The sequence below is a fragment of the Vigna unguiculata genome, chromosome 3 (genome assembly GCF_004118075.2).
Source record: "Vigna unguiculata cultivar IT97K-499-35 chromosome 3, ASM411807v1, whole genome shotgun sequence".
NCBI classification, from domain to species: Eukaryota; Viridiplantae; Streptophyta; class Magnoliopsida; order Fabales; family Fabaceae; genus Vigna; species Vigna unguiculata.
The window spans coordinates 38754672-38780454 of NC_040281.1; the positions used below are offsets into that span (position 1 = coordinate 38754672).

The following is a 25783-nucleotide window of genomic DNA, read 5'->3' on the forward strand; positions in this document are numbered from 1 at the left end:
TATCACACAGAATAGGGAGAACCTTCCCACTATCAATACTAGCAAGAGGGTAGGGTTCATTTAGATAAAAAATATGCCAATTTAATTCTATTTATGTCCATCATTTCCACTAATCATTAAATTTTCATAACTTTGGATTCAAGAGTAAATGTTGAGCTCCTCTTCTTGAACAACAAATTACTTGTTAGATAAAATTATACTCTTTTCAAACTTTAACATTCATAAAGTTTACTTTGTCATAGATGGGCAGTACAAAGGATTATTTTGACATCATAAACTAAAATTCAGTTTAAATATAACTATTGTAAAATTGAAAACCTTAAACTATATAGGTCAATCTATAATAGATGTAAAGTAATTTTATATATGAATTAGCTCTGTGTTTTAATTAAAACACACACAAATTTACGAATGTATATGAATTTCTTTCCAATTCACACTATAAAACCAAAATTTCCCCGGGAAAATAAAGGAATTATTTACTTAGAAAAAAATGTTTATATTTTCTACTACAAAAGTATAGCATAATTTTACTTATTTTACTTACAGATTTAATTTTTTTTTTCATAAAATAGTAAAAAATATTTTTTTTTTAAATGTGAAGGAAACTCACCCTTAGGTTGAATATCAATAGTATCAACATATATATAAACACAAATGAGTGAATTTAAAGTATGTTTTATATATTCTACTAAGTTTCCAATACCTACTCAGACTTTTTTCTAAAATATGAATAAGAAATTACATATTATACGGACACTTATTGAGCCTGAGCCGTTCTTGTAAGCATCAAAACTCTAATATAGGTGACGACCTTGTTTTATATTGGAAATCAGTTTTCGCATTAATGAAAGTCACGCCTTCTCACAAAAAACACATCTTCCTAGTTAGTTTACACAGCTTTCAACTGTTTGAAACTCAACTTGATTTTATTCAAACTTCAAAGGTTTTCTTTTACTACAAGGTTTACACCAGTGAAGTTCAAAAACTCACCAAAATCACATGTCTCAAAATCTACAAAACACTTACACAGAGATAGTTATATACCCTTACCAATAAACTCTACCCTAATAACAAAGTTTGAATCTATATTTTTGTAAAGTGTGACTTAAACTTTTGATGAAAAGAAAACATTTAATGACAGAAGGAAAGGTAACGGTACTTGGCATGAGGACTCGTGTGGGGCTTCTGTGTGCAGTCAATGAACAATGTGCTGTGCCCCATCTCCTCTCTTTTGAAAACGATTGCATATTCCTCCATTCGCGTTTGGCAACCCAACTATTTCTTACTTATCTCTCATTTTGACTTCATAATCAAATTTCTTATTCCTTCGCGTGTTCATGAACAGTGTCACATGTACCCCTTTTTGGAATCGCACCATTTTTTAGCTACCAATTAGATAAGGAAATAGTTCTTCTATCAACATTATCTAAAAAAGCACAAACACATACCGTTTTTTCAGAAAAATACACTCACCATCTCAGTTCGCTTTCAATTCAACAAGAGGCCCGTTTTCAAAAATCTCACATATTATTATAAAGTAAAATGATTAATATCATGCAGAGCTAATTAAGATGCGATTTCATTTATTTCTAGCTGCTCTATACAAAAACACTTTCTGAACTACCGAAGCTCTAGCCACAGAACCAAAACGGAAAACACTTACACTATTGAGAGAGACGCTAAGATACAGAAAAACAGAAGCAGAAGCTATAGCTATAGCTATCTCTAAAGAAGAAAGCGGTGACTAAGATTCATTTTTTGATTTTTTTCGTTCATATTTTCTCCTGCGTGGGATCAATTACGTGGCGTATGAACACTGTTTCCAAGTCTGGTGGCGTGAAAAAGTCTTGAACAACGGCACGATAATTGCACTTGAAGGAAGGTTTTGGCTTCCTAGGAGGAGGTGGGCACGTGAAGGGTGTTGGGATCTTGGATTCGACGGCTGTTGGTGTGGTGGAAAACTCTTGTGTGTCATCCTCTTCCTTGTGTTCCTTCTCCACAGGGACAGTGTAAATAGGCTTCAATGGCGGTCGTAACGCGATTCCAGCGATGACCCATTTTCTGTTGGTATCTGAATCAAACCCTCCCTCTACTTGTGGCTTCTCGGAGAACCCCATGTGAATGAAAAAGCATAAGACTTTGTGTTGGTTGTTGTTGTTTTGATGAGGAATGGGAAAATGTTGACTGAAGAAAAAGAAAAGATAATGAGAGGGGAGAGAGGAAATGGAAAAGAGAAGAGAGGGTTGAGGTGATGGTGAGAATGAAGAGTAAGATACAGTATTAAATGTGTGGAATATAAGGAGTGTGAGGATGATGAATGTTGGTGTGTTAGAAGAGAGGTTAGAAAGCAATTGGTGAAGAGAGAAGAAAAGGAAGGAGAAACTCGTGACATAAGCAGTGACCATTAAATAAAGAACACCAATTAGAAGAGTGTGAGAGAATGGTGCTGCTGCTGAGGGTGAAGATGCCCGTGAAAATGCCTCAACATAAGACAGGATGTGTAAATAAATGCTTAATTTAGTAATAAAATAATTATCATCTCCCTCCACTTTTTTTCTTTACTTTTCATTTTTACACTTCTGCTTTCAGTTTATTTTTAGAGAAATCAAATGTCTTAACTCAATCTTAGTCTTAATTAATTTGAAAAAAAAGAGAGTTTGTTTAAGTTAAGAAAAAGTTGAGTTCAATCCATAAAGAATATGTTGGTCATCCATTCATGATTGGAACAATTTGTTTTCATCATTGGAACTAATAAAATAGCAAAATACTTCTTAAAGTTGTACATTATTACTTAATTCAATCATTCAAATTGTAATCGATCATCCCTTAAACAAATTAAATAGTTCTTGAAATATAAAGTATCAATCATTTTATCCATTGAAATTTTAATAGTAAAATAAAAGTTTATCTACAGCTATTAGTTTCTCTAAATCTATTTTCATGTCTTTTTGGTTGGGGAATCAAAAAGGCTTAAGTGCAATATTGATTGATAACTTATATTTTTTAAGGATTTTTTATTTTTATTTATTTCAAAAATCAATTTGATTATCACTTTATGTATATATTTTTATTAGTTCACTTTTATTTTCCTGAAAAAATTAAATCACATGCGGACATGTATCCATATCAAAATATCTCATTTAGGTATTCATATTTTTATTTTCAATTTTATCCTCTAATAAATAATAAATTTTTTAATTAAAATAATTATGTTACCATTTTAACTTCCAAATATCACTAAGTTAGATTTAATTATTTCATTCATTTAATTTTTCTTTTAAACTAATCATTTTTAAATTAAAATAAGTATTTTTAATAAAAAATTATCTACAAAATAAATAAAAAATATTTAAAATATTATTCATATTTATTTTTAAATTAAAAAAAGTGAACATACATGCGTATGATGCATGTATTTTCACTGAACAATACGAGTATTTTATGTGAAAACTCAACATAATTTTAAATATAAATAGTCTTTAACAAAAAATAGAACTTTTAATACAAGTAAATTTAAATATAAGATGAAGATACCATTAACTTTTATAAAAAATATAAGAAAGAAACATTTTTTAGTTTTTATTTTTTTATTGTCAACAAAAAGAATCAAAATATATAACAGTAATAATAAATGTTCGTACTATATCTAATAATCATACATAATTTAATCAAAATCAAAAATAGTTTAAATATTCATTTCTTTTACCATTTTTAACACTTTTTAAAAACAAAATTCTATAACCAACGATACTTCATACTAGGGCTAATTGATCCTAATGGTATCACATTGTATCCGAGTAAAAAAAAAAATGCATAGATATTAAGATATGTTGAAAGAAATAGAGTAGGTTGAAAGTTGGCGGGAATTGTTTTAGGGCATTATGTTGTTTGGATGAAGAAGAATGGGAAGTTATTCCCTCTATGCCAAAAGCCATAAGCAATACAAAGCACCTTTCTCTTTTACCGAACTTTTTTGAGATGCGGCTCACAGGGAATCATGTCACCACCAATCAGTCTTGTTTTCAATTTTTCTTTTTTTTATTTTCCTACTCACTATTACTGGTCTTTCAATTTTCTGCATCTCCATCATCATTTGTCCCTTATCCTCATCAAATTTTTATTTCCATCAAACTTTTTTCAAACTCCAATTTTAACGTAACATGCATACATACTTGCATAGGTGGTGCCTCCAGGCCCACGATTTCATACCATAAATTAAAGCTGTTCTTCTTGTCTGCTCATGCACATCTTTTTCTCTAGTTTTCGCTTCCTACATTTGTACTAATACTTCAATCAAATAAATTAAGCCCTTGTGTTCATAAAAAACAAGTTCCCCACTCATTATAATCTTATTTAACTCAAACAAATGCTTCAATAAAAGATACTTGTTTTCATATAAAAAGTTAACACCCATGAAAAAAACGTGATATTAACTGGATACGAGAAAGTGTAACACTTTATAATTTAGTGTTTTAAAATTTTGAATTTGAAGTAATATTAATCTCGATAAATCGTAAAAAAATAAGAACAAAGTTAGCAAAATTACAATAAAAGAAAACACCTAAAAGATCTCCTTGCAAAGAAGGTGACCACAAATTAAGATTCAAGCTTTTGAGTATGTGAACTGGAATCAATTCAATTTCGTCACCCTATTACTTTCACGAATGAAAACAAAATTACCATTTTTTTATTCAAGTTAGTTAATAGCATCAAGAATAATGGAAACAGAAGTATGGGATAAAGGTGGCCCTTCAAAATCAGCTGTAATAAAGTGATGTCATTTTGGTCCTTCAAAAATGTTAACATCGCTATATATGATTCTTCAATAAAGCAAACTATAGTCTATTATTTAGTTCATTTACCGTACAAGTATCAACAATTTAACATCTAAATTAGAATTTTCTTTTTCTCACTTATTTTCTCAATTCAAACATTACCAAATTCATGGTTTTTCATGACTGAGTTTTTATTAAAAATGTTTAGGATTAAAGTAACGATAATTTTGTGTAAAAATTGATATAATAAATTGTCATGTTGATTTCAAAGTCAAATGGTTGTCCATCCATGAAAAGCTAGAAGACATAATTTGTTTACTAATAGAACATTCATTAAACATATTCACAACATAATTTAGCAATCTTTAATATTCTATTTACGAACAAAAATTTCTCCACACCCTTTTATTCCCTTGTACCTAAATTTTGTAATGGATTCTACACATGTGGTTATTTTTATTCTTTTGTGCTCCTCCTATTTTCCATACCAATCGCATCGTTAAATATACATATCCTTGGTCCTCTAAATTTTCTTGTGACTTTCAATTTTGTCCTCCTTTGTTGATATGACATAACATTATTAGCATATATTTAATTTATGCATGTGAATGACCTGAGAATATCAATAAGCATGTGGAAAGAAAATCCAAGCAATGTTTCCATGGTCATTTTTGTCATCTTATGCGTATCCTATAGTGTTCTAGAAGGAATGTTGATTCTTTTACCTCCACAATAGCTTCTTCTAAGCAAAGAAGAATGTGATACATTCATTTAAACATCATAGAATTCACATAAGTGATTATGCTCATAAATCCGAAAAGTCTTCATGAAATAACCACCACAAAGTTCTATATTTTATAAGAGATGAAGATTATACTGTATGTGGTGTTTGTTCTCACTATAAAATGTGTCCAGCCTTATTTAATTATTTTAAATAAGAAAAAAACAAAATTACCTAAATTTGGTCAAATGAAATGAGTAAGTGGTGCAGTAAGCAACTTGTCGTAATGTGATCTTGAATTCATTTACCTGTTCTCACTTGTCACATGTGAGTTGAATTCAAAGTAACGAGTAAATCAATAATTTTTTAGAAATAAGTAAACGAAATGATAGCTATATTAAAATATATATATATATATATATATATATATATATATATATATGTATGTATATATATAAAATATGTTTGACATAGAACAGTGGGACCTTATCTTAAAATTAAATATTTGATAATAATTTATATAGAAAAAGTTAGAAGTTGTAATTGTTTTTAGAAGTTTGCAAAATAGCGCAGTGAAGTAGGTGTAATTAAATGAAGGAGAATGACATTAAATTCTGACACAATGGGAAACCGCCAAAGGCAACATCACAAGTGGCTTCAAGTACACTTCTGAAACCCTTCAACTTCGCATAGACAGCCCACCAACACCATTTTTTTTCTTCATATTCTCAATTTGTTCATTCTTTTTTTTTCTTTGGATCCTATCATTTTTTATTTTACCATTTAATAATTATAAATATTATTATTTTATTTCAAAATCTTGTTAGTTAAATATAATATATGTTATTATTAAAAGAAGTTGTAAAATGAAAGCAAGGAGAAAAGATAGATATCAAATAATAATTTTTCTTTTTTTTTTTTCGTGTCACCTACTTGCCCCAAAAAATAAATACGCAGAACATACTAAAAACCAAATTCTACTAGTGTGCCACTAAAAAGAAAAGAAAAGATAAAAAAAAATGAGGAAACAAAATGAATTTTTGTTGAAAATAAATAAATAAAAATCATAAATTTATAATAAATGTTAATTCATTTTGTACCATACATTTATTGTTTTACTTTCATTTGAGAAAAAAAAAATGACATAGAAAGTGTAAATTATGGAATTCTTCACAATCACAATTGGAGTTTTGTTTTGTAAGGAACAGGGTTTCTCTTCTTCCTTTGGCAGACTCTCTATTTCCTTGTTGTGATTTTCTTTCCTTCTCTCTTTCCTTTTTTTAACCACAATGTTTATACTATTTTTTCATTGTCCAAATAAAATAAGCAAAGGCTTCTATTTTTTGTATTTTGAGGAAAGGCTTTTCTTTCTATTAATTTAGATTGGCCCTTTAGTGTTTTAATGACAAAATGATCATGTTTTAGGTAAATCAAATTAATTTTTTATTATTTTTTTGAGTTTATAAACATAAATCTTCAAGCCAAAATGATTAGTTTTAAATAAAAGTAAAATATTTAAATGTTTTTACCAAACTTCTTTTAAAAGGATTTATAACAAGACGATTAAACTAAAATAACTTCTACATACTTTTAATTTTAACTTAAAAGTAACTTTAAATTTAAAAAAAGCTTGGTCAGATGCGTCATAAGAAAAACTTGCTGTCATTGAAGGAAAACTCATAATATCATGTTTGCTTAAAAGTGGTTTATGTGTTTAGTATAGTTTTCTGATATAAAAGGAAAAAGGATTTTGTACTTTAAAAATTCAAGTCAAAACACAGCCAAAATTTGAGGATCAAGTGCTAATTTAAAAGTAAAGATAGGTTGGACTAACTTTTACAAGCCGAATATACCAATCTATTGGTTTAAACGTGCCCAGCCTAATGCAAAGCAAAGTTTCGAATTACAGAACTTCATTTTCTTTTCTTTTTTTTCACTAATAACCTAAAAACAAAATCTGTTATCTATTTAATCTTCAATTTTTTGACATTGTCATCTCTTATACACTAACACGCAACACGTAACAAACGGTATCAATTCAAATGTGCAAGTTTCTTTAACAGTTTGCACTTTTTTTAGTCCTTTGCTAATTGAAATAATTTTGTATGGATAGAACAAAAATAATCCTTTTCTTTTATCATTTTTATCAAGCTTAAAGATTAGCGTATGTATACAACTCATTGGGTAAATATATATGAATAGCTTTTTTATTTACAAGACTCCCCATAAACCGGTGTATCCATCCAACAACAAAAACATGTTAGATACTTAAGTAAACAACATTATGAGTATAATTATGGAATTACACACTAAATTAACCCAAATTCATCTACATAAAAAATCCATGAAAATACTATAAATATATAAAATAAATAATTATTTTAGTATAATAAATATTGTTATATTTTAGTTTTAATACAATAAAAAAAGTTAATTTTGATACATTATCATTAATTTTGTTAATTTTATTTAAACTTTATTAATAATTAATATAGTTAAATACATATTTAATATTAGTAATTAATAATGTACTAATTAAAGAAAAAAATAATGTTAATATACAGTTATCTTTTAAGCATCAACTAAATATTTTAAATTACATATTAACATTGATTTTTCTTTAATAAATACACAATAATTTCTAAACATCAAGTACATGTTTAACTAATTTAATCATTAACATAATTAATAAACAATAATAATGTAATATAATGTTTCCATGTATCTACAGTTACATTCGTCACGTATTCATCAACTCATCTAAAACTATTGTTAGGTGAAGAAAGAATAATCTAGACAGAAGATATCATAGAGGAAAAGAGTTAAATCTTATGGAGTCTATTCAGTCTCAAAGAACAAGTTTAATCTTATTCATTCAAGTTTTATGTGCAAAAGATTATTTCATTGGTACAGATAAAAATCACAGTTAAATTTATGAAAATAGTCTCTTCCCAAATTGAACATCCTATATTTGTTGGAGAGAGTCTTAAGTATACAATAAAAAGTCGAGACCAAAACACCATGATCGAGCTAACAATAATCTAGAACACGTTGGCAGTTAATGTGTCAAGTTCTCTAATTATAAATTTGTAGGAAGTTACAATGTTCAATTTCCAATAAAACAATACACAATTTCTTCTCCTGACTAGAATCTTGCTAAACAATGTCTTAGCGATATTGGCGAAGGTATTAAAAGAAAAAAACATATTATTGAAAATCACAAGCACACTGGCACACTTCTATGTATTCTAATTAAAAACTTTCCCTGTTAATTTTTTAACCAGTGTCCTAAGAACACTGGTTAGCATTTGTATATTAGTATGCCACCCTAATTACAAATGAAGCTGCTATCTGAGCGTTCTAAACATGTTGGAGATTGCTATCCAAACGTAATCAAATCCTCAAAACTGATGAGTAAAAAAAAACCAATGCCTCTCCAATTTTTTCTTTCTTCCATATTCATTACTTGGGATCAAGAAGGGGGAACCCATTTAAGGTTGTTCCTACGCTTTTAATCTCTCACATGTTCAGCACGTTGTAAAAGTAAGGTATTTTGCAATGCTTAAAAATTCAACCCATCTTGTGGGAGACCTTGATATAGTTTAGAAGTCGTTTTAGAGCATTACCACTGTCGATGGCCTCTCTAGCCCTATCCAGCGCAGCAGATATATCTTCTGCACCATCAACTCCAAGCAAGTGATCCACAACTCCAGCATTCAAGACAATTCGATCATACGCTGGTCCTTTTTCTCCCAACAGAGCTGATAAACCAAATTCAATGTTCTTCGAGACCTGAAGTTCCAAAAAGGAAAAAAGATCATAATGCCAGTTAAAAATCTCACAATATAAAACAAACGACACACTAGAGGCTTCCTACCTGCAATGCATTACCTTATACAATAGTTTAATGAAACTTAATATTTCAACACATCACCAAACATTAAAATTCCAGACAAATTCACGAAATGGTCAGATCAAAGTACTACAATTCATAAATGATGGTCCTCCAAGTTCATTGATAAAATAGCACACGCATGCAAGGAGTAAGATAATTTACGAAATATATTATTCAAACATTGTGTTTGAAAGTTAGGTAAGTAGATAGAGCTCACTACAAAAGACACCAGAACTCACTAAGAGATAATTAATTGTAGAATGACATGTGCGGAATCACAGACCTCTCTGATGGTTCATAAATAGAAACAGTCGCGTATTGTATTTTTATCAGAGTTTTGGTAAGTTTGATTTTACTATGGATTTGAGATGTCTTGTCTTCTGTCTCAGAAAAGTGTGTTGGAGATCTACCTTAATTAGAGAAATAAGACTAATTTTCACTATATCAATCATCATGGATAAAAGGTATCAAGTGGCTTCTAAATTTTCAGTCAAATTGCATTGGATGAATGGAACAAAGATTTTATTTTTAGAAGATATAATTAAATCAATTAGATTGTTAGAAATAAGTATAACTTGGGACTTGTTCACTTGGTAGTTGATGGTAGATATTTAAAGCAGTGATTTGAAATTTTATTTTGGAATTATTTAGGTTCAGCTTTTTAAATACTCGGGAGATTCTCATGCTATAGGAATTAGAATTTCTTGAGGTTTACATACATACACTGTCTAATAAAAAAGGCAACATTTACAATAGCGACACAAAATTTTAAACATATTGGGAATAGTTAATTGCAAAGATATTGCTGGTAAGTTTCAAATATAGGATAGAGAAAGATCAAAGGAAGAAAATACAAAAAGCTAAAGAACTTTACAGATCTATCAGTTCTTGGTGTGTCTGTGGGTTGGAAACCGTACTCCTTGGCATTTACTTCGAGACTAAAACCTTGACGTGTCACTCCTGCAATATAAAAAATAAATTTACTTCATGGGTATTAATCTAAGATATGACATAGTACAGAATTATCAAGTTCGCCGATCAGAAACTGGCACAGTGACAGGGTTGTCAATTTGCTTTGAAAAAAAAAACCTAAAAACAACCACATTTACAGACTTGGACACTATGACGAAGTAATCATTTAAGTACACAAATAATGCATAGAAGTAAACAACGAACCAATACATACCGCCAAGTTCAGATGTGGACGAGACATCAAGTGCACGGAACCCTGAACAGTAGTTCACAGGAGGTCCCCTAGTTGCGTTAGCAGATCGCAATCTTGTAGTCAGTGAGAGGCCCCCTTCCTCTCCCTACAAAATGACCATAATCAACATGGTGTGGCTTCTTTTGCTAAGGTGTTAGCAACTTCCGATATTAATATATTATATTAGGACTATTTAACCAATTTTATGAGAAGAAAACAAATGTTCATAATACAAGCATATTAATATTTTTATGTTCGAAAAGAAGGATAAGAAAACACAGACTGAGAAGCGTCAAACGTGGAATCCCAACCTTCACTACCAAACCTGAATGTACTCCCCTTCTCTTCATGAGCATTAACAATGGCTCTTCATAACCTTCATGATAAAACCCAGCTACAATAGCTTCCTTACCACTTGCCTGTTGAAAAATGTCAGCTTTTAGCTAAATTGGGAAACAGTGACTTCTTTGATAAAAAGGGAAATCATGCTTGGTACCCCCATAACTTGGGCCAGTTTAATTGGTCTACCTAAGGTTTATAAGAGAAAGAAAAAGAAAAAATCCATCCAATTCATGGTCTGTTCTTATTCAGTTCAGACTTACATTCAAAATACAGAATTTCATATACTACAACAACGATAACAATAACCTTGTCCCACTAGTTGTGTCGGATATATGAATTATACAATGACATTGAACTTAAAAACCAAATTCTCAGCCATATAATTCACAATTAGACCCCTTTTAATAATTTTCCTGCTTAAATACACATTTTGTCCCTATTTTTGTTGTGTTTGTTCAATTTGGTTTTCATTTTCGTTTTACGTACAATTAGATCCTCATTTGTGTCAAATTGTGGTCAATTTGGTTCTTTTTATTAATAGCGTTTAAATAGTTAACATTTTCGAACAATGCATGTCACATGTCAGCTCCTGGTTAAAAAAAATTAAAGAAAAAATAAAAAAATAAAAAAAAACAGGAGCTGACACATGACATGACACTATTAAAAAATGTTAACTATTTAGACACCGTTAGTGAAAAAGAACCAAAATTTGATGAGAATGAGGATCTAATTGAACGTAAAACAAAAATAAGGACCAAATTGAACAAACACAATGAAAATAGAGACAAAATGTGTATTTAAGCCTAATTTCTCCATACATCTTTCTTCGTTCTCCTTCTAAGCCCTATTCTTACCTCCATTTATTTTTGAGATGGTTGCAAGTCATGATTCCAAAACTCATAGGCTTTAACTAAAAGTGAATAAACATTTTTTTCCATGTGAGACTAATGTGTGGTATTTATTTCGTTTGAGCAACCAAAAGCTTTTATTTTTCAGGCTTTTACAAAGAACCCCCTAATGGCCTTTTCAGAATCAAAGAACCGGAAAAGGAGTTAAGTTCTTATCTTGTTAGCACTCGTTAGGTTGAAAACTTCATTACTTATTAATACTTAACACAAATTTTTTCTTCTAAAAAATTCAAATTTGTGCTAAATTGACTGTGAGTTATTTTATTGATTTCTTAGTAACTTCATGCACAAAAATCTAATAACTTGTTAATATAGTACACGGAGTGCAAAACTAAATGTCCTATCAAGAAATATAATGTCATACTAAAATCACTTACAAAATTTACAAATAACCTTTTTTAACAAATAATGGCTTCTGATACAACTAAAGACTAAAATTAAAAATAGACTATTGAGTGGTGAATTTAAAATTTGTTAATACAGAATCAAGTTAAAATCCAAGAGAGATCAATAAAATTAACAAAAGAAAAACAAGTCTGTATCCCACCTTTACATATTGCTGAACCTTTTCAGTTGATGCAAGTGGAGGGCGTTTCTTTATGTGTTCCCTAATCCCAATTAAAGAGTAGCTGTAGGAAAAAAGAGGGGATTGAGGAGGGGAAACAAGTTTAACCTCCATTCCAAACAGTATTATTATAAACTTGGTTCTTGAAGACAACTCCCCTATATTATTAGCAGACATTATAATTTCAACCTGTATTGCTAACAGCATTAGTCTCTGTTAGTATGAGTTATACCATTTTTAACAATATCCACCTATATTAATTGACCCCATTCAATCTCACTGCTATTCTTGTAGTACTTTCCTAAACTCATTAGAAACGTGGGATATTATGGGAACTCAAATCCCACATCGAGTAATGTGAGATGTTGGTGGAGTACTTGAACGGGTCTTCCCCCATCAAAGATGGTTTTTAAGAGAGGATGCAACATAATAACAAATGCACCAATAGGTATAGTAGTGGAATAGAACATACCAATTAGGTAAAAATAACGGAAAATAACTGTTTTGCTTCTTTTTTCTCTACATCTGAACACATTTTTACCCTCACTTTTGCATCCATCTTTATCAACTTTTTTCCCTGTTCCAAATATTGGACTAGTCCATATGGTTTTACCACATTCAACAAAGTCTCCATCATTCAATACTGTTTTATGAAGTGCCCCTAGTTTTCATAAAATGAAAAATAGTCCCTACAATTTCAAAACCAGGTAATATGTCCCTATTTGGTTTAGTTTCAATCAGACTAGTTTCACGAGAAAGCAAAACTAGCTACAAGAGATATTTGCATTATTCCAAAACTATTGAGGAATTGTTTTCAATGATTCTAAGCTATCGTCGAGTGAGAAGAAAATATTGTTATAAGAGGAGATTGTAATAATTAAAAGTGTGTTGTAATAAGAGGATATTGTAATAATAGTTACAAGTGTGTTGTAGAAAGATACTATAGATCTTTGTCGAATCATGACTTTATAGATAGAGCTCTCTGTATATGGATGCTAATGAACTTTAGAGATAGAGTTCTCCCTCTTACACCTGAGTCTTTTCAATTTGGCATCAAAGCTCCCGATCGTGGGCGCTATGCTTTTGCATTCTTTCATTGTGGTCTTAGTTGCGACTTCCTTCTAGGGTTGCTTGAGGTGCACCAATTTCCTTTGTTTATCTAAGTGCCTAAAGAACACCTAGGTTGCGTTTCACAACCTCTGTCACTGTCACCACCAACCTAAACAAAGTCCACACCAAGAGATTCGTCATCCTCTGTTTTGACACTTCCTAGAGTCAGCTATCAATGAAGTAGCCATGCGCTCACATGCATGTTTACCTTCTCTACGCGTGGGTTCCAAGTGTCACTAATTTTTGACGTGTGACAGCACTTTTGATCGCCATTTGTGTCGTTGCTTGATTTTTCAAAGGCACCCTAGCAACTCATCCAAGTAATTTTGATCTTCCACATTTTTCTAATGTTTGTCATCTCAATAACCGAAATCATCTCTGGTGGGCTCAATTTTTTAGACGCAAATTGAAGGGTTAGGGTAAGTTCAACCATATTGGAGGGAGGTCATATCCCAAGATAAGCATAATTTTCAAATTTGGGACAATGATGTCTTGCATACTATTATTAGGCAATGGGGATCCATGACTATAGAAATAAACAAAAATTGTATGTTCTACTGTGAAGTTTGTCTTGGAAATACTTACTCCATGCGACATGACATCCTTACATGATTTAGAAAGCAAGATCTTCAGCGCCAAAAACAAGATCTTCAGCGTCAAACAGGACGCTCTCTTTGTTGCAGAATAATATGGAATATTGGAAAGTTTGTGGATTGAGTTGGAGCAACATCAAAAACTGAAGCTCGAAAATAGCTGAGATGTTATCACTCTCGCTCAGCTTGAAAGATGATATTTTAGTTCCTATCAAGATTGAATCCTATTTAGGCACAAATTATTGGGAAGGAAAGACTACCCTATCTTTTTGAAGTCATCTACATAGTTTGTGATGATGAGACTCGTCGAATGGTTATGATGAATGAACCCTCATCGAAAGAGTTGCCATGTTTTCTAGAAAGGCTTCCAAAACTAGGACCTCAAACCTTGGAAACATGAAAATCAACTCAAAAGGCAAGGAGGATCATTGATGCTCTCATTATAAGAAATTTGGCCACACCAAGGAGACTTGCTTCAAGTTTCATGAAAAGGAGAAGGTTCTCATTCGTCTGGCAGAACTAAAAGGTCATCCCCCAAGAAAGGTTTATCAAGCAACTTCAAATTTTGAAAATTTTGGCAACAAATCTTTCATCCTCTTCAATTGAAGAAGAAATGTTTTCACTACATGTTGAACTTAAATGTCTAAAAATTCTCATGGATTCTATAAGTTATCTTCGGGTACTTGTTAACTAACCATAACCGGTAAGAACTCTAATTCTTCTTTTAGTATTTCTAAAACATTATATAAAGACTCTTGCAATTAGTGCTTTGGTGTGACAAACCATATTCCAATAACTAGATGTGACACAATCCTTCATGTTCCACAACATTCTATACATAAGTTAATCTTTAAAAATTTTAGAATTCAAAATGTTTAATGAGATGCTCATACAGAGACGGGCGAGCTTCACGCTGACTGACATAAGCAAACCCAACTTCGTCATCCTGGAAAGACAATAGATCACAAATAACTTTATTCATAGTGGCTAAAAGAGGATAGTAAGAAAACCACTATGATGGTCTTACAAATTATTTTCCGGAAAATAAAAAGACCTCAAGAAGTTTTTTGGCCTTGACAGGGGATAAGTTTACATTTGCCCCCATAAACTTCAACATCTGCTCCTCAGTTACACCCCCCTAAAAAATAAACAATAGTTTATTCAAGAAATAGAACGTGGCTCAATGTGAAAAACGAGCAGATAAAATATCAAAGAATAGAATTCCGAAGTAAAAATTTGAATTTGATGATGCACTTAGTCAGCTCCAAAGATAGAATTTCAGTAAACTTCATGATCCGTAAGCATCTTAATTTCTGCTTAAACAAATAAAACATCCAACACTTGGAAAACAATTCACACACCTTAGGTGCCATCCAATCAACACCATGAAGCAAGCAAGACTCTCCATAGCAAGATCTAACAGCAGCAACAAATAAGGTACTCCTGAAGAAGCGTGTGTTACCATCATAAGGTTCACCATAATGAGTCAATGATCTGACATCAGCAACTGGAGGGGGGCCTGAGAATCAACTCACAATAATATTAACAAAAAGATTCTTATTTGTGACAATTAAAAAGAACAAAATGGAATAGTTGGGTTAAAATTCATACCAAATTCATCATCAAATGCAAGGCAGTATGCTTTTAATTCACGGTCAGTTTCACGGTTCATACGTTGACCAATTAAAAATGCAGAAAGCAAAGCCTCACTCGCTTCCTTGGGCTTTTCATGGCCCTCTTGGAAGGGAAGGACATCCTTTAACACACCTTGCACTTCCTCAAATCCAAGATGGCCACCAGCCAACACCTCCCTAAGAGCACCAACCAATCGCATCTCGCTGGTGCCATTGCCAACATATTGCGGCCCAATGGAACTTCCAACACCCATCATCAACCCTTCCGGGTCTGCAATGAATATCACCTCAGGTGGAAGCACTCTAACCAGAAGTGGCCAAAATGTCTTCATTGCACGGGTTTCCCCTTCACTCCATTGTGTTGCTTCAGGAAATGCATTTGCGCGGATTGTCATCCCCGCGAAAAATGCCCCAAGTTGTGCTTTAGAAACTTCATCTTCATCTTTCATTTCTCCCCTAGCTAGGATGAAATACAAAGTAATCAAATCTTAGACAATTTATTTGTTTATTTTCAATGACTCTAATATAGCTTGTAAAGAAAAGCATTATTTCAACAAAAATCATCTATTAGATATGATTGAAGGCCTTTATTCTTACAAACTTAATTTGTTCTAACAAAACCATCTTGGAACTGTTCAAATTTGATTATGATTATTGATTACTAACATTTGACCTCTGATGCACTGATACTACAAAATCAGTGACACGTCTTGAACACATACGAAATACTGATAAGCGTATCATACAGAACCTTAACTATCAGAACCTCGATGTTTCATTTTTTAATCCCTTATATTATAAAGAAAGATTTATTATCATAACTGAATCATATTAGTTTTATTTAAATTTGAATACACAAACGCTTTTTCAATGAATTTTGCAAGAGATTAAAATATTACTAGTAATATGATAACAATGCCAAATCAAAACAAATATTAATTATATTAAGAAAAAATAATTTAATAAAGAAAAATAAAATAATTAAATAAATATAAGAATTATATAAATATAGTAATTTTAATTAAATAAATTATTTATCTAACATATATACTGTATTTTAATTCTTTGAAAATTTAAATATTCAGAATGGTATTGTCCCGGTATCCATGCAACATAGCACTTGACTAATACTAGAGTCCTGTAAGCTGATATACATACTTTGGAGGAAAAAGTGTAGCCATAATAATTGGATTAAAACACCATTTTGGTTCCTTAAAAATTTAAAACGCTATCATATTAGTTCCTCGAACTAAAGAAATTTAAATAATTCTCTAAGATCACATCAATCCCTAAACTTAACTACTTATTATCACTCTAATTCATAAAAAATGTAAGTGTTTTCACTTCAGTCACTTGACATCTTTGAATTTTGAACAAAAATAATTAACAAATTGAAACTTCAAGGTTACAAACTGTCTCGGAAAATGCGAAAGGAAGATTCACAAACACACACTACACTGATTGTTTGCCCAAATAATTGATGAGAAAGTTATCAAACATTTGAGATTGTGATGAAATGAGTATGCCAAATTGTTAAATCTCAACTATTCATTTTCTAATCAAACAGTATGACTTTGATAATGTATTGTTCTCCGTTTCTGCTCTCACTTTAGAAAAGTAAAAACCAAACCACCACCAATAGCACATCAATGTGACATGAAAGAAAGAGTAACCTGATCTGAGGATTGTGTCGAAGACCTTGAAGGCTTGCTGCTCGTCGAGGGGACGAGTCTGGGTTGGGCCTGTGCAAACCCTAGCTTGGGCCTCCAGCACCGTCTGGTTGGGCCTCGGCAGCGCCGAACTGCGATACGAGGAAGACAGCGCCGGGTTCCGAACGTCGAACTCGGGAATCCCGAATTGTTCGATGGTGGTAGAATCCAGCGTGGCCCTCGGCGGCGGCGTGGAAGAGAGCCTCCGGTTGATCGAGCGGTGGCGATGGAGGTTGGGAAAGGGGCGAAGCTGAAAGCGAGTGATGCATGGAGGCTTGTTGGGGAAAATGGAGTTTGGTGGGGAGAGAAATGGTTCGGGATTAATCAGAACTTTCATCCCTTTCAAGTATTCGTTGTTAACGATTTTTCGCTTTCTCTCTCTCTCTCTCTCTGGCTAAGGGTGCTTGGCAAGCTTGGGAAGACCAACCTTGTGAAGACTATTGCTGAACGATAAGCTCAAACCTCAGTTTTTAAAATAAACAAAGAGCTCAGTAGTTCCTCATTCAAATACAAAAGTAAAAATAAATTAATAAAGTCAAAATTAAAGATTTCATACAAGCCCGTGTATTTTCCAGATTTATTCCTTCACAACTTTTTTTTTTGCTGACCTGGCACGGTTCCAGTTATTATTTATTTACCCCAATAACACAAGAAGCACAATATTTTTTATTTAATATAAATTATTTGTTAGGTTAGAATTTTGTGTAGGAAAATTCAATTCTAATCGTTTTGTTTGGCCCACGTTGGAAATAGTCGGGAAATTGTGACTACATATTTCTATTTTTGTAAGAAAATATAAGAAAAATATTGGAAGTAAAGAAATAATTAATTAAATAACAATTATTTTAATTTTAAATAAAATCATTAATTTGAATAAATGATTTGGAATAATTAATTGATGGGAGATATATTTTAATCAATACTTTTACATTTAATAAATTTATTTCAATTAATGAAATAAATGTTATGATATATTTTGATAACAATTGAAACTTTTCTTCTTCTTTTTTTTGAAAAATAAAACTTTGTTAAATCTAATCAATTCATTAAGTAGTTATATTATGAGATAATTCATTAATAACAAAAACTGAAAATTTATTATTATTTTTTATTTCATGTATAATGGGATTTGTCTCATTAAAAACTAAAAATAAGTATTATCATTAAAATAATAAAAATGTAACTCAAGCAAACATCACATGAAAGAGTTTGTAATTCAAATATATTCTCTAAAGACATTCGACTTCTTAGTGGTAAAATTTGTATATTTAATATTGAATTATTTATTTGAATCATCTTCTTGAAGTTGACAAGATGAACATGTTAAAAATGGCCTTGGTACTCAAGTAAATAACATGAATTACTAAGTAAATGAATTAAGTCTAAAATATGAATGCTGTGTCTCTTAAGTAGACGTGGAGATCTTATATTTATTTCAAGTAAATAAGTGATAAGACTATAGTTGCTTACTAGCATTTTAAAATTGATTATTTTAATTAGGTCAGTATTAACAAAATAGGAAGTTACGTAAGATTAACACTTTCTTAGTTTATATTTTGGATCACACTAGGGAGATTTCATGATTAGACTAAGTCTATGTGACTAAAATGGATGACACTTATGGGAGTTGCATTTATCTATCCATATGGAAGTTATATCCATACATTGTTATCAATGGAGCATCACACTCGTTCTTAAATCATACATTGTAAAAATCATATTTACACCAGTCTGTAACTAATTTAAAAATTATCTATATTTGTATATTTTTTAAATAATGAATTAGCAGGCAGTTTGTTTTACAAGCAATAATAGTGCATCATCCGAGCGGCATATATAAATGAACATAAATTAAAATAACAAAAAAAATCGAAAGAGAGCATTTGAAAAACGGAAAATGGCGGGCACCGTGGCAGTGATTGAGCAATCGGTGAAGAAGGTGAGAGACCAGTGGGAGATATGCTTCGCTCGCTTCATCCCCTATCCCTCTCTCCCTTCCTCTTCCGATCTCATTCCTCTCCCTCCTCGCCTCCGCAACCTCCCTCCCCGCGGCAGCTGGATCTCCTCCTCCGCCGTCGCCTTCCTCCGCCTCTCCTCTCACCTCTCCAACCTCCTCCTCACTATCTCCTTCAATGCCGCTCTCCTCGTCCGTTCCTCCACTCGATCCTTCTTATAACTCCATCTCTTCAATGTTTAATAACCGTTGCTATTGCTTTTTCTTCATTAGTAATAACCTTATTTGTTTCGCTCCTTTTTCGGACGACAACGCCTTCACTTTGAATTGTGAACTCACTGTGTTTGAATATCGTGACAGGAAGAGCACTACGTCTCCAAGCTGCATTTTACCTGGCCTCAGGTGTCGTGCGTTTCTGGATACCCTGCCAGGGGCATCAGAACTGTGCTAGTTAGTTACAGAGATCCCCTAGGCGAGGCATGATTCTTTATATCTATCGCAAATTGATTTTTAAGATTTTTCATCCAACACAACAACTACTAAAATTGCTCAATTCAGTTTGAATTCAGAATCAATTCTTCGATGTGAGAAACTTATGAACATTTACCTAAAATCACGTTAGCCCCTGTTGCAGTGTAAATGAAGCATGTTACTATGTTAGGAGTGAAGCTGCACAGAGTAGCTTATAAGATTTTGTTAATTGGACGTGGAATTTAGTTGGAAGCTCAAGTCAGCGATGAAAAATTTAACCGCACTATCAGTTGATATTTCGACGTGCTTTTGGATAACTCAACACGAAAAATGCACTTAATTAAATTACATCTGTCTGGTAGAAATAGAATGTTTTTTCTCTGGATTGCATAACAGGAGACTTGTTAATTCCCTCTGTGACTTATGTAAAGTTTAGAGATACAATAGCTCTATGACGGCTCCTTCAATATTGTTGATTATTTAACATTTATGTAAGATCAGTAGCTGTCTCGTGGTGGTTGGGTTGGTAGGGTGTAAGTGAATGTGATACTATTGTGTGGAGTTTTACCTGGCTAAATTGATTATTGGACAGTTAATGCAAGTTTTACACAGCCAATTTTCCTCTGTCAGATTCAAAAGTTTGCTATGCGGTTTCCATCAATCTATGAAGCGGAGTCATTTATCGGTGTTTTAAAGGTAATTATTGCTTATCATAGTTTACAATCGTCATTCACCAAAATATCTGCAACCTTGGGGCTGAACTTCTTCTAAGATCACGTTCTCTCTTATCAATTCTTGATGATTGTGTTGCTTCATAGGAGATTCTGAAAGCTGACAAGGACCCAGAACCTTTGAATACCGACTTTTGTTCTGAAATTTCATCGCAGTCAGAGTTTATGTCAACAAACGAACACTCCTATAGTAGGTATAAAGGAGTTCGCGTCATTGGAGAAATAGGAGGATGTAACTGAGTTGTTGGGCCCTGATAGATTGTTAAATAACCTTTCACTGATCTGTTTTCTGTTTTGCCACATTTATCTAGATTAGATATCTGTTCTCATTACTTATATTAAGGTATTAGTTGACTTAGCATGTTTAGAGGAAACTTCTCTATAAACACTTTTAGGGGAGAAAAATCGAAAGCTGAAGAGAAATTAACTTATGCATCAGTTAAAAAACAAATTTTGAAGAAGCTAACAGAAAATAACTTTACAAATTAACTTATTCATAAGTTAATTTTGACTTATTGAGAAACTGATTATATTTTTTCTTTATATGTTTTTCTCTTAGAAGTATTTATGGAGACGTTTCTTCAAACAAACCCTGAATTATGTTGGAGACTTTGAATGAATACTGAGACTTTGTTTTATTTGTAGAGGTTGTGAAGAACCGAGCTTCATGACTCCGGCTAACAATTACATTCCACAATTGCCAATATTTGTGAATAATGAGATGGGGCAACCTTCAGGATCCGAAGTAAAGGGAACCACACCCAGTCACAACTTTGAAGGCATGCTCCCAGCCTTGCCACCCAGTTTTTCCTCACTACTAATGGACTGCTCTCAGAACAACCTGGGTTTGTGAGCCTTTTTGTTTTGACCTAATATTTGTTCTGATTTCTATCACAACCTATTTCATTTGAATAAAATCATACATTGCAGCTCTGCCAACTTTTTCGGAGGATATTGAGCTCAAATCCCAAATTGTGGTACATATTTTTTAATTTTGGCAAAGATATTACTGGTTGATGCTTTAATTAACACAATCACATTGATATGATGCTCATTACAATTTAAGTTTGCTCTAAGATGCAAATATTTTGAGGGTGCAACTTCTCTACCGCTGACATGATGTTTTTTTATCTCTTTGATGTAGAGGTATATGGAAGATTCTTCCTTCCAAGGTAGGAATCCTTCTTTCTTATTGCATATTAGTGTCTCTTAACTTGGATAACCATGATGTGCTGTTTTATTTATTTTGTTCATTGTTTCCCTTTCTCCAGTCCCCGGGCAGAATCCGAATGGAAAATTCTGAAAGTTTTTATTTTTGTTTTGTTTGAACATTGATCGTTTTATGCACCTCGTATCATCGGATGCTTTAGTTATGCTTTTTAAGCTTAGGTATTTATTAGTAGTAGAGGTCATGTACGGTCTTCCAAATTGTGTCCAAGAGATTCCTGACCCATTTTCTTGTCATTAGATATGTTGATTAAGGTGGAGAAAGTTATCAGCGAATTGGGGGGTGATATGTCCCTTGAGTTTACCACTCCAGGGAATTGAAATTGATTAACGGGCAGCTTAGCATCTCTCCCTGCTTACTGCACCTGAACCACGAAGACCTTCACCACACATTCCCAACAAATGTACAGCGGACTTCTTTCTTTACAGTGAGGCTAAATTTTGTCTCGTTGTCTTTTATTGTTCAGCAAACAGCAATATCTGATGAAAGGTAATGCATAGTGTTTAGCTAGTGCAACCGTATCAAGTGGTTTCTGTTTAAGAAACCTTAGTTAAAACAATGACCTCAGAGTAATTGTAATCTGGTATAGTACAAATATATTAACAATGTGCTCCTCTCCATTATGGCACCACATGATATTGAGTCTAGCAAAATCGAGTCATAACACCCCTGTTTTTTAATTATGGTCAAAATTCATTTAGAAATTCACCAGTACTTATTTTTTAAGTTATTCTCAGTTTACTATCACTCTAACCATGTGTTTGGTTGGTTGCTCGTTCATTGCTTAAAAGTTAAAACGTAGTACCAACCATGCACCAAGTGGTGGAGTTGAATATTTATTTCAGAACAAAAGGAAAGGGCTACCTAAATATCAGCTACTACAGATTTGCTAGGATTAGGAGAGTGAAGAGACAGAAAACGTGGAAAGTCAAACACCGAGTAAACAGAGAATAACAGTTAATTTCTTTCCTTGTTTAACAGGTAACAAAAGAAGGTATTGATCATCAAAACAGTTAGTCCACGTAGTAAAGAGGTAATATTTAGATACAAAATCTTCGGTACTTACTTTTATCATTAGAATCAAACCTTTTGTTCAATAAGCAATTTTCTATTATGCGAGTTAGTGAACTAACGTTATAATTTTCATTGGAAAATAGTATAAATACCGTCTAAAGTATTTTACTTAAGTTTTTTTCATTGAAAGGTCATGTATAGACACTTAAGTGCCAATTAATAACAAGAAAGAAAAAGAATCCAAATATAACAGGTGATACGAGGAAAAATAGTAAGTTTTATTTAGGTGTGTGATATGTACAAGAGTGTTTATTATGTATTGTCACTAACACAATTAGGGACGTCAAAAAAATCTGTACCCGCAGATATTCGTGGATAAAACCCGCAACGAGTAGAAAATGGATATTAAAAATGGATATTCGCGGGTACGGGTATTTTTGATACCCGTATGTTAACGGGACGGGTACGGGTATAATAGTATCCGTACCCGTGGATACCCGTACCCGCTAAACTTTAATTCACAAAAGTACCATTATATATATATATATATATATATATATATATATATATATATATATATATATATATATATATATTAATAAAAAACATTCTGGCCTAATTTTTTTTAAGTTGGACATCTTGTCTTCCGTCTTCATTCTTCAAACTTCAAGTATTGGTACATTTTTTTCTTCCAAGTACACTCCTTGACATTCTTCTTTTTCCTTTATTTGAAATTGTGCATATACATCAAATCCTATATAGACAATGACGTTTATGATATGTTTGTTATCAAATGATGAAATCAAAATAAGAATACTTGGCGATGTTTATTATTTGTTTATTTTTAGGAATCAATTGGAGAAAGTTGACTTTTTGATCAAAACACTAATTAAAGAATTTTCATTGTGTTGAACGTTCTTTTATATTTACTTTTATAATTATTTGGACTTGTATGAATTTGAGTTTATTTGAACTTTATTTAAAATTTATGACATTCATGTATTTTATTTTATTTTATTTGAATTTATGATTAAATATTTGTTTTTTAAATAATTTTGTAAATACCCATGGGTATCCGTGGATATCCGTATCCGCAGATATGAAAAAATAGGCAGGTACCCGCATAACGGATACCCGAAAGATATGGATACGGGTACGAGACGGATATTTATCCAGCAGGTAGGGTACGGGTTGACATCCCTAAACACAACAATGAAAAGTTACATGAAAAACATCAAGTTTGAGAATAAAAATATTATTTTAATATATATTTTAGGTTGAACTATGATTTGAGTTCTGAATAAATTTAGAAATTTTTAGTTGAGTTTCTAATAAATTTTGTTAGCATATTGAATCTTGAATATTTTAAAACTTACATGTTTTGATTAATCTCATTAGGTATAGTTACGTTGTACCGTCACTCTTCTTATATGTTGTCACATCATATTTTATTATAAGAGACCTTGATGACATGATAAAATTATTCTCAAATATTTACTATATTTAACATGAAAATTGTTTTTAAATTTAATTAAAATTTTAAATTTCAAATTCAAAAATATAAATTATAAAAATATTAAATATAAAATTATAAAATTATGAATTATAAATTTATAAAATAGCAAAATTAAAAAATTTACGATTTGATAATGATATAATTTCATAATTTTATATTTTAATAGTTTCACAATTTTGTATTTTTATAATTTCATAATTTCACACTTTCATAATTTTATAGTTTTATAATTATTAAATTTCATATTTATATATTTTATAATTTCATAATTTCATAATTATAAAATTATATATTTTTATAATTTTATAATTCGTTAATTTTTGTAATTTTATATTTTTTAGTTTTATAATTTTATAATTTTATAATTTTATAATTTTGTATTTCATAATTTTATAATTACATATTTCATACTTTTAAAATTTTTGTATTTTTTATATTTTTAATTTTAAAATTTTAAATAAATTTAAAAAAAATCATTAAATATAGTAAAGAATTGAAAAAGGTCTCTTCATAAAAGTATTTTTGCAAAAAAATTATTTTGTGACGACATTTAAAAAAGATGAAAAATAAGTGTCATATCGTAATGTTAACAACAACATTTACCAAATCACAAAATTTATTAAAAATACAATCGAAAATTTTCAAATTTATCATAAACTCAAAATATAATAATTAAACATATATTTTATATATATAATTTTAATATATTTTTTTATTTTCATTCATGCTACTGTTTTTTTTTTCTATTTTTTCATTTTTATTTTCTAATCCAAATAAGACCTCAAATTAGCTCCCAAATATTCTTTTTCATTGTAATTTTTTAAGTAAATTATTTGAAATCTCAATCACCACAATTTTAAGATAAATATATTCGCATGCTTTGGCAGAGATGCAACCATGTAAAAAAAATGTAAAATAGAGAGAAAAAAAACACAAAGAGGCGTGAAATTTTTAGGAAATAAGAGAGTTATGTAAACGAGGTACACATCTCGATTTTCATTGCTAGATCTCATGTATAATGTATAATATTTAAAAAAAAAAAAACTTAAATGACTCTAGCTCTTTTATGAGGCGATTTGTTCAATGCAACAATATATAACCTATTCCTAGGTGTGTCATTAAAAGTTTCCAAGTAATGAAATAGTTCCAACAATACAAAACAAAAAATAACAGTTAATAAGTTGCAGCAAGATGTTTCCGCGTATTGATCTTTTCTATATATATATATATATATATATATATATATATATATATATATATATATATATATGAATAAACCTCTTTTAGGGGAGAGAAGAACTTAATTCTTTAGTGGAGATATATTATGAGACTAGAACCATTCATTATTATTTTTTTTCTTATAGTTTAAAATGTATAGGAATAATTAACTTTCGTATTCATAGAGTTGGA

General features: G+C 31.1%; 3 protein-coding genes across 3 annotated transcripts; 1 reads left to right on the top strand and 2 right to left on the bottom strand.

Moving 5' to 3' along the window:
* Nucleotides 1-1549: 1549 nt before the first annotated feature.
* On the bottom strand, nt 1550-2490 carry LOC114177086. Its single transcript, XM_028062322.1, has one exon. It carries the CDS (start codon nt 2406-2408, stop codon nt 1776-1778), a length of 633 nt encoding a protein of 210 aa, XP_027918123.1. The 5' UTR covers nt 2409-2490; the 3' UTR covers nt 1550-1775.
* Nucleotides 2491-8557: 6067 nt separating this feature from the next.
* Nucleotides 8558-17920, bottom strand: LOC114178009 (anthranilate phosphoribosyltransferase). The gene is made up of 10 exons (XM_028063671.1): nt 17424-17920; nt 15728-16210; nt 15478-15635; nt 15171-15254; nt 15010-15062; nt 12396-12477; nt 10910-11017; nt 10581-10704; nt 10269-10354; nt 8558-9291 (listed from the first exon to the last, which is right to left on the bottom strand). Exons 1-10 carry the CDS (start codon nt 17794-17796, stop codon nt 9070-9072), a joined length of 1773 nt encoding a protein of 590 aa, XP_027919472.1. The 5' UTR covers nt 17797-17920; the 3' UTR covers nt 8558-9069.
* Nucleotides 17921-19356: 1436 nt separating this feature from the next.
* On the top strand, nt 19357-22312 carry LOC114175427 (protein POOR HOMOLOGOUS SYNAPSIS 1). The gene is made up of 8 exons (XM_028060190.1): nt 19357-19605; nt 19774-19890; nt 20515-20580; nt 20703-20809; nt 21261-21460; nt 21546-21592; nt 21760-21787; nt 22084-22312. The coding sequence occupies exons 1-8, from the start codon at nt 19357-19359 to the stop codon at nt 22161-22163; spliced, it is 894 nt and encodes a 297-aa protein (XP_027915991.1). The 3' UTR covers nt 22164-22312.
* Nucleotides 22313-25783: the final 3471 nt, after the last annotated feature.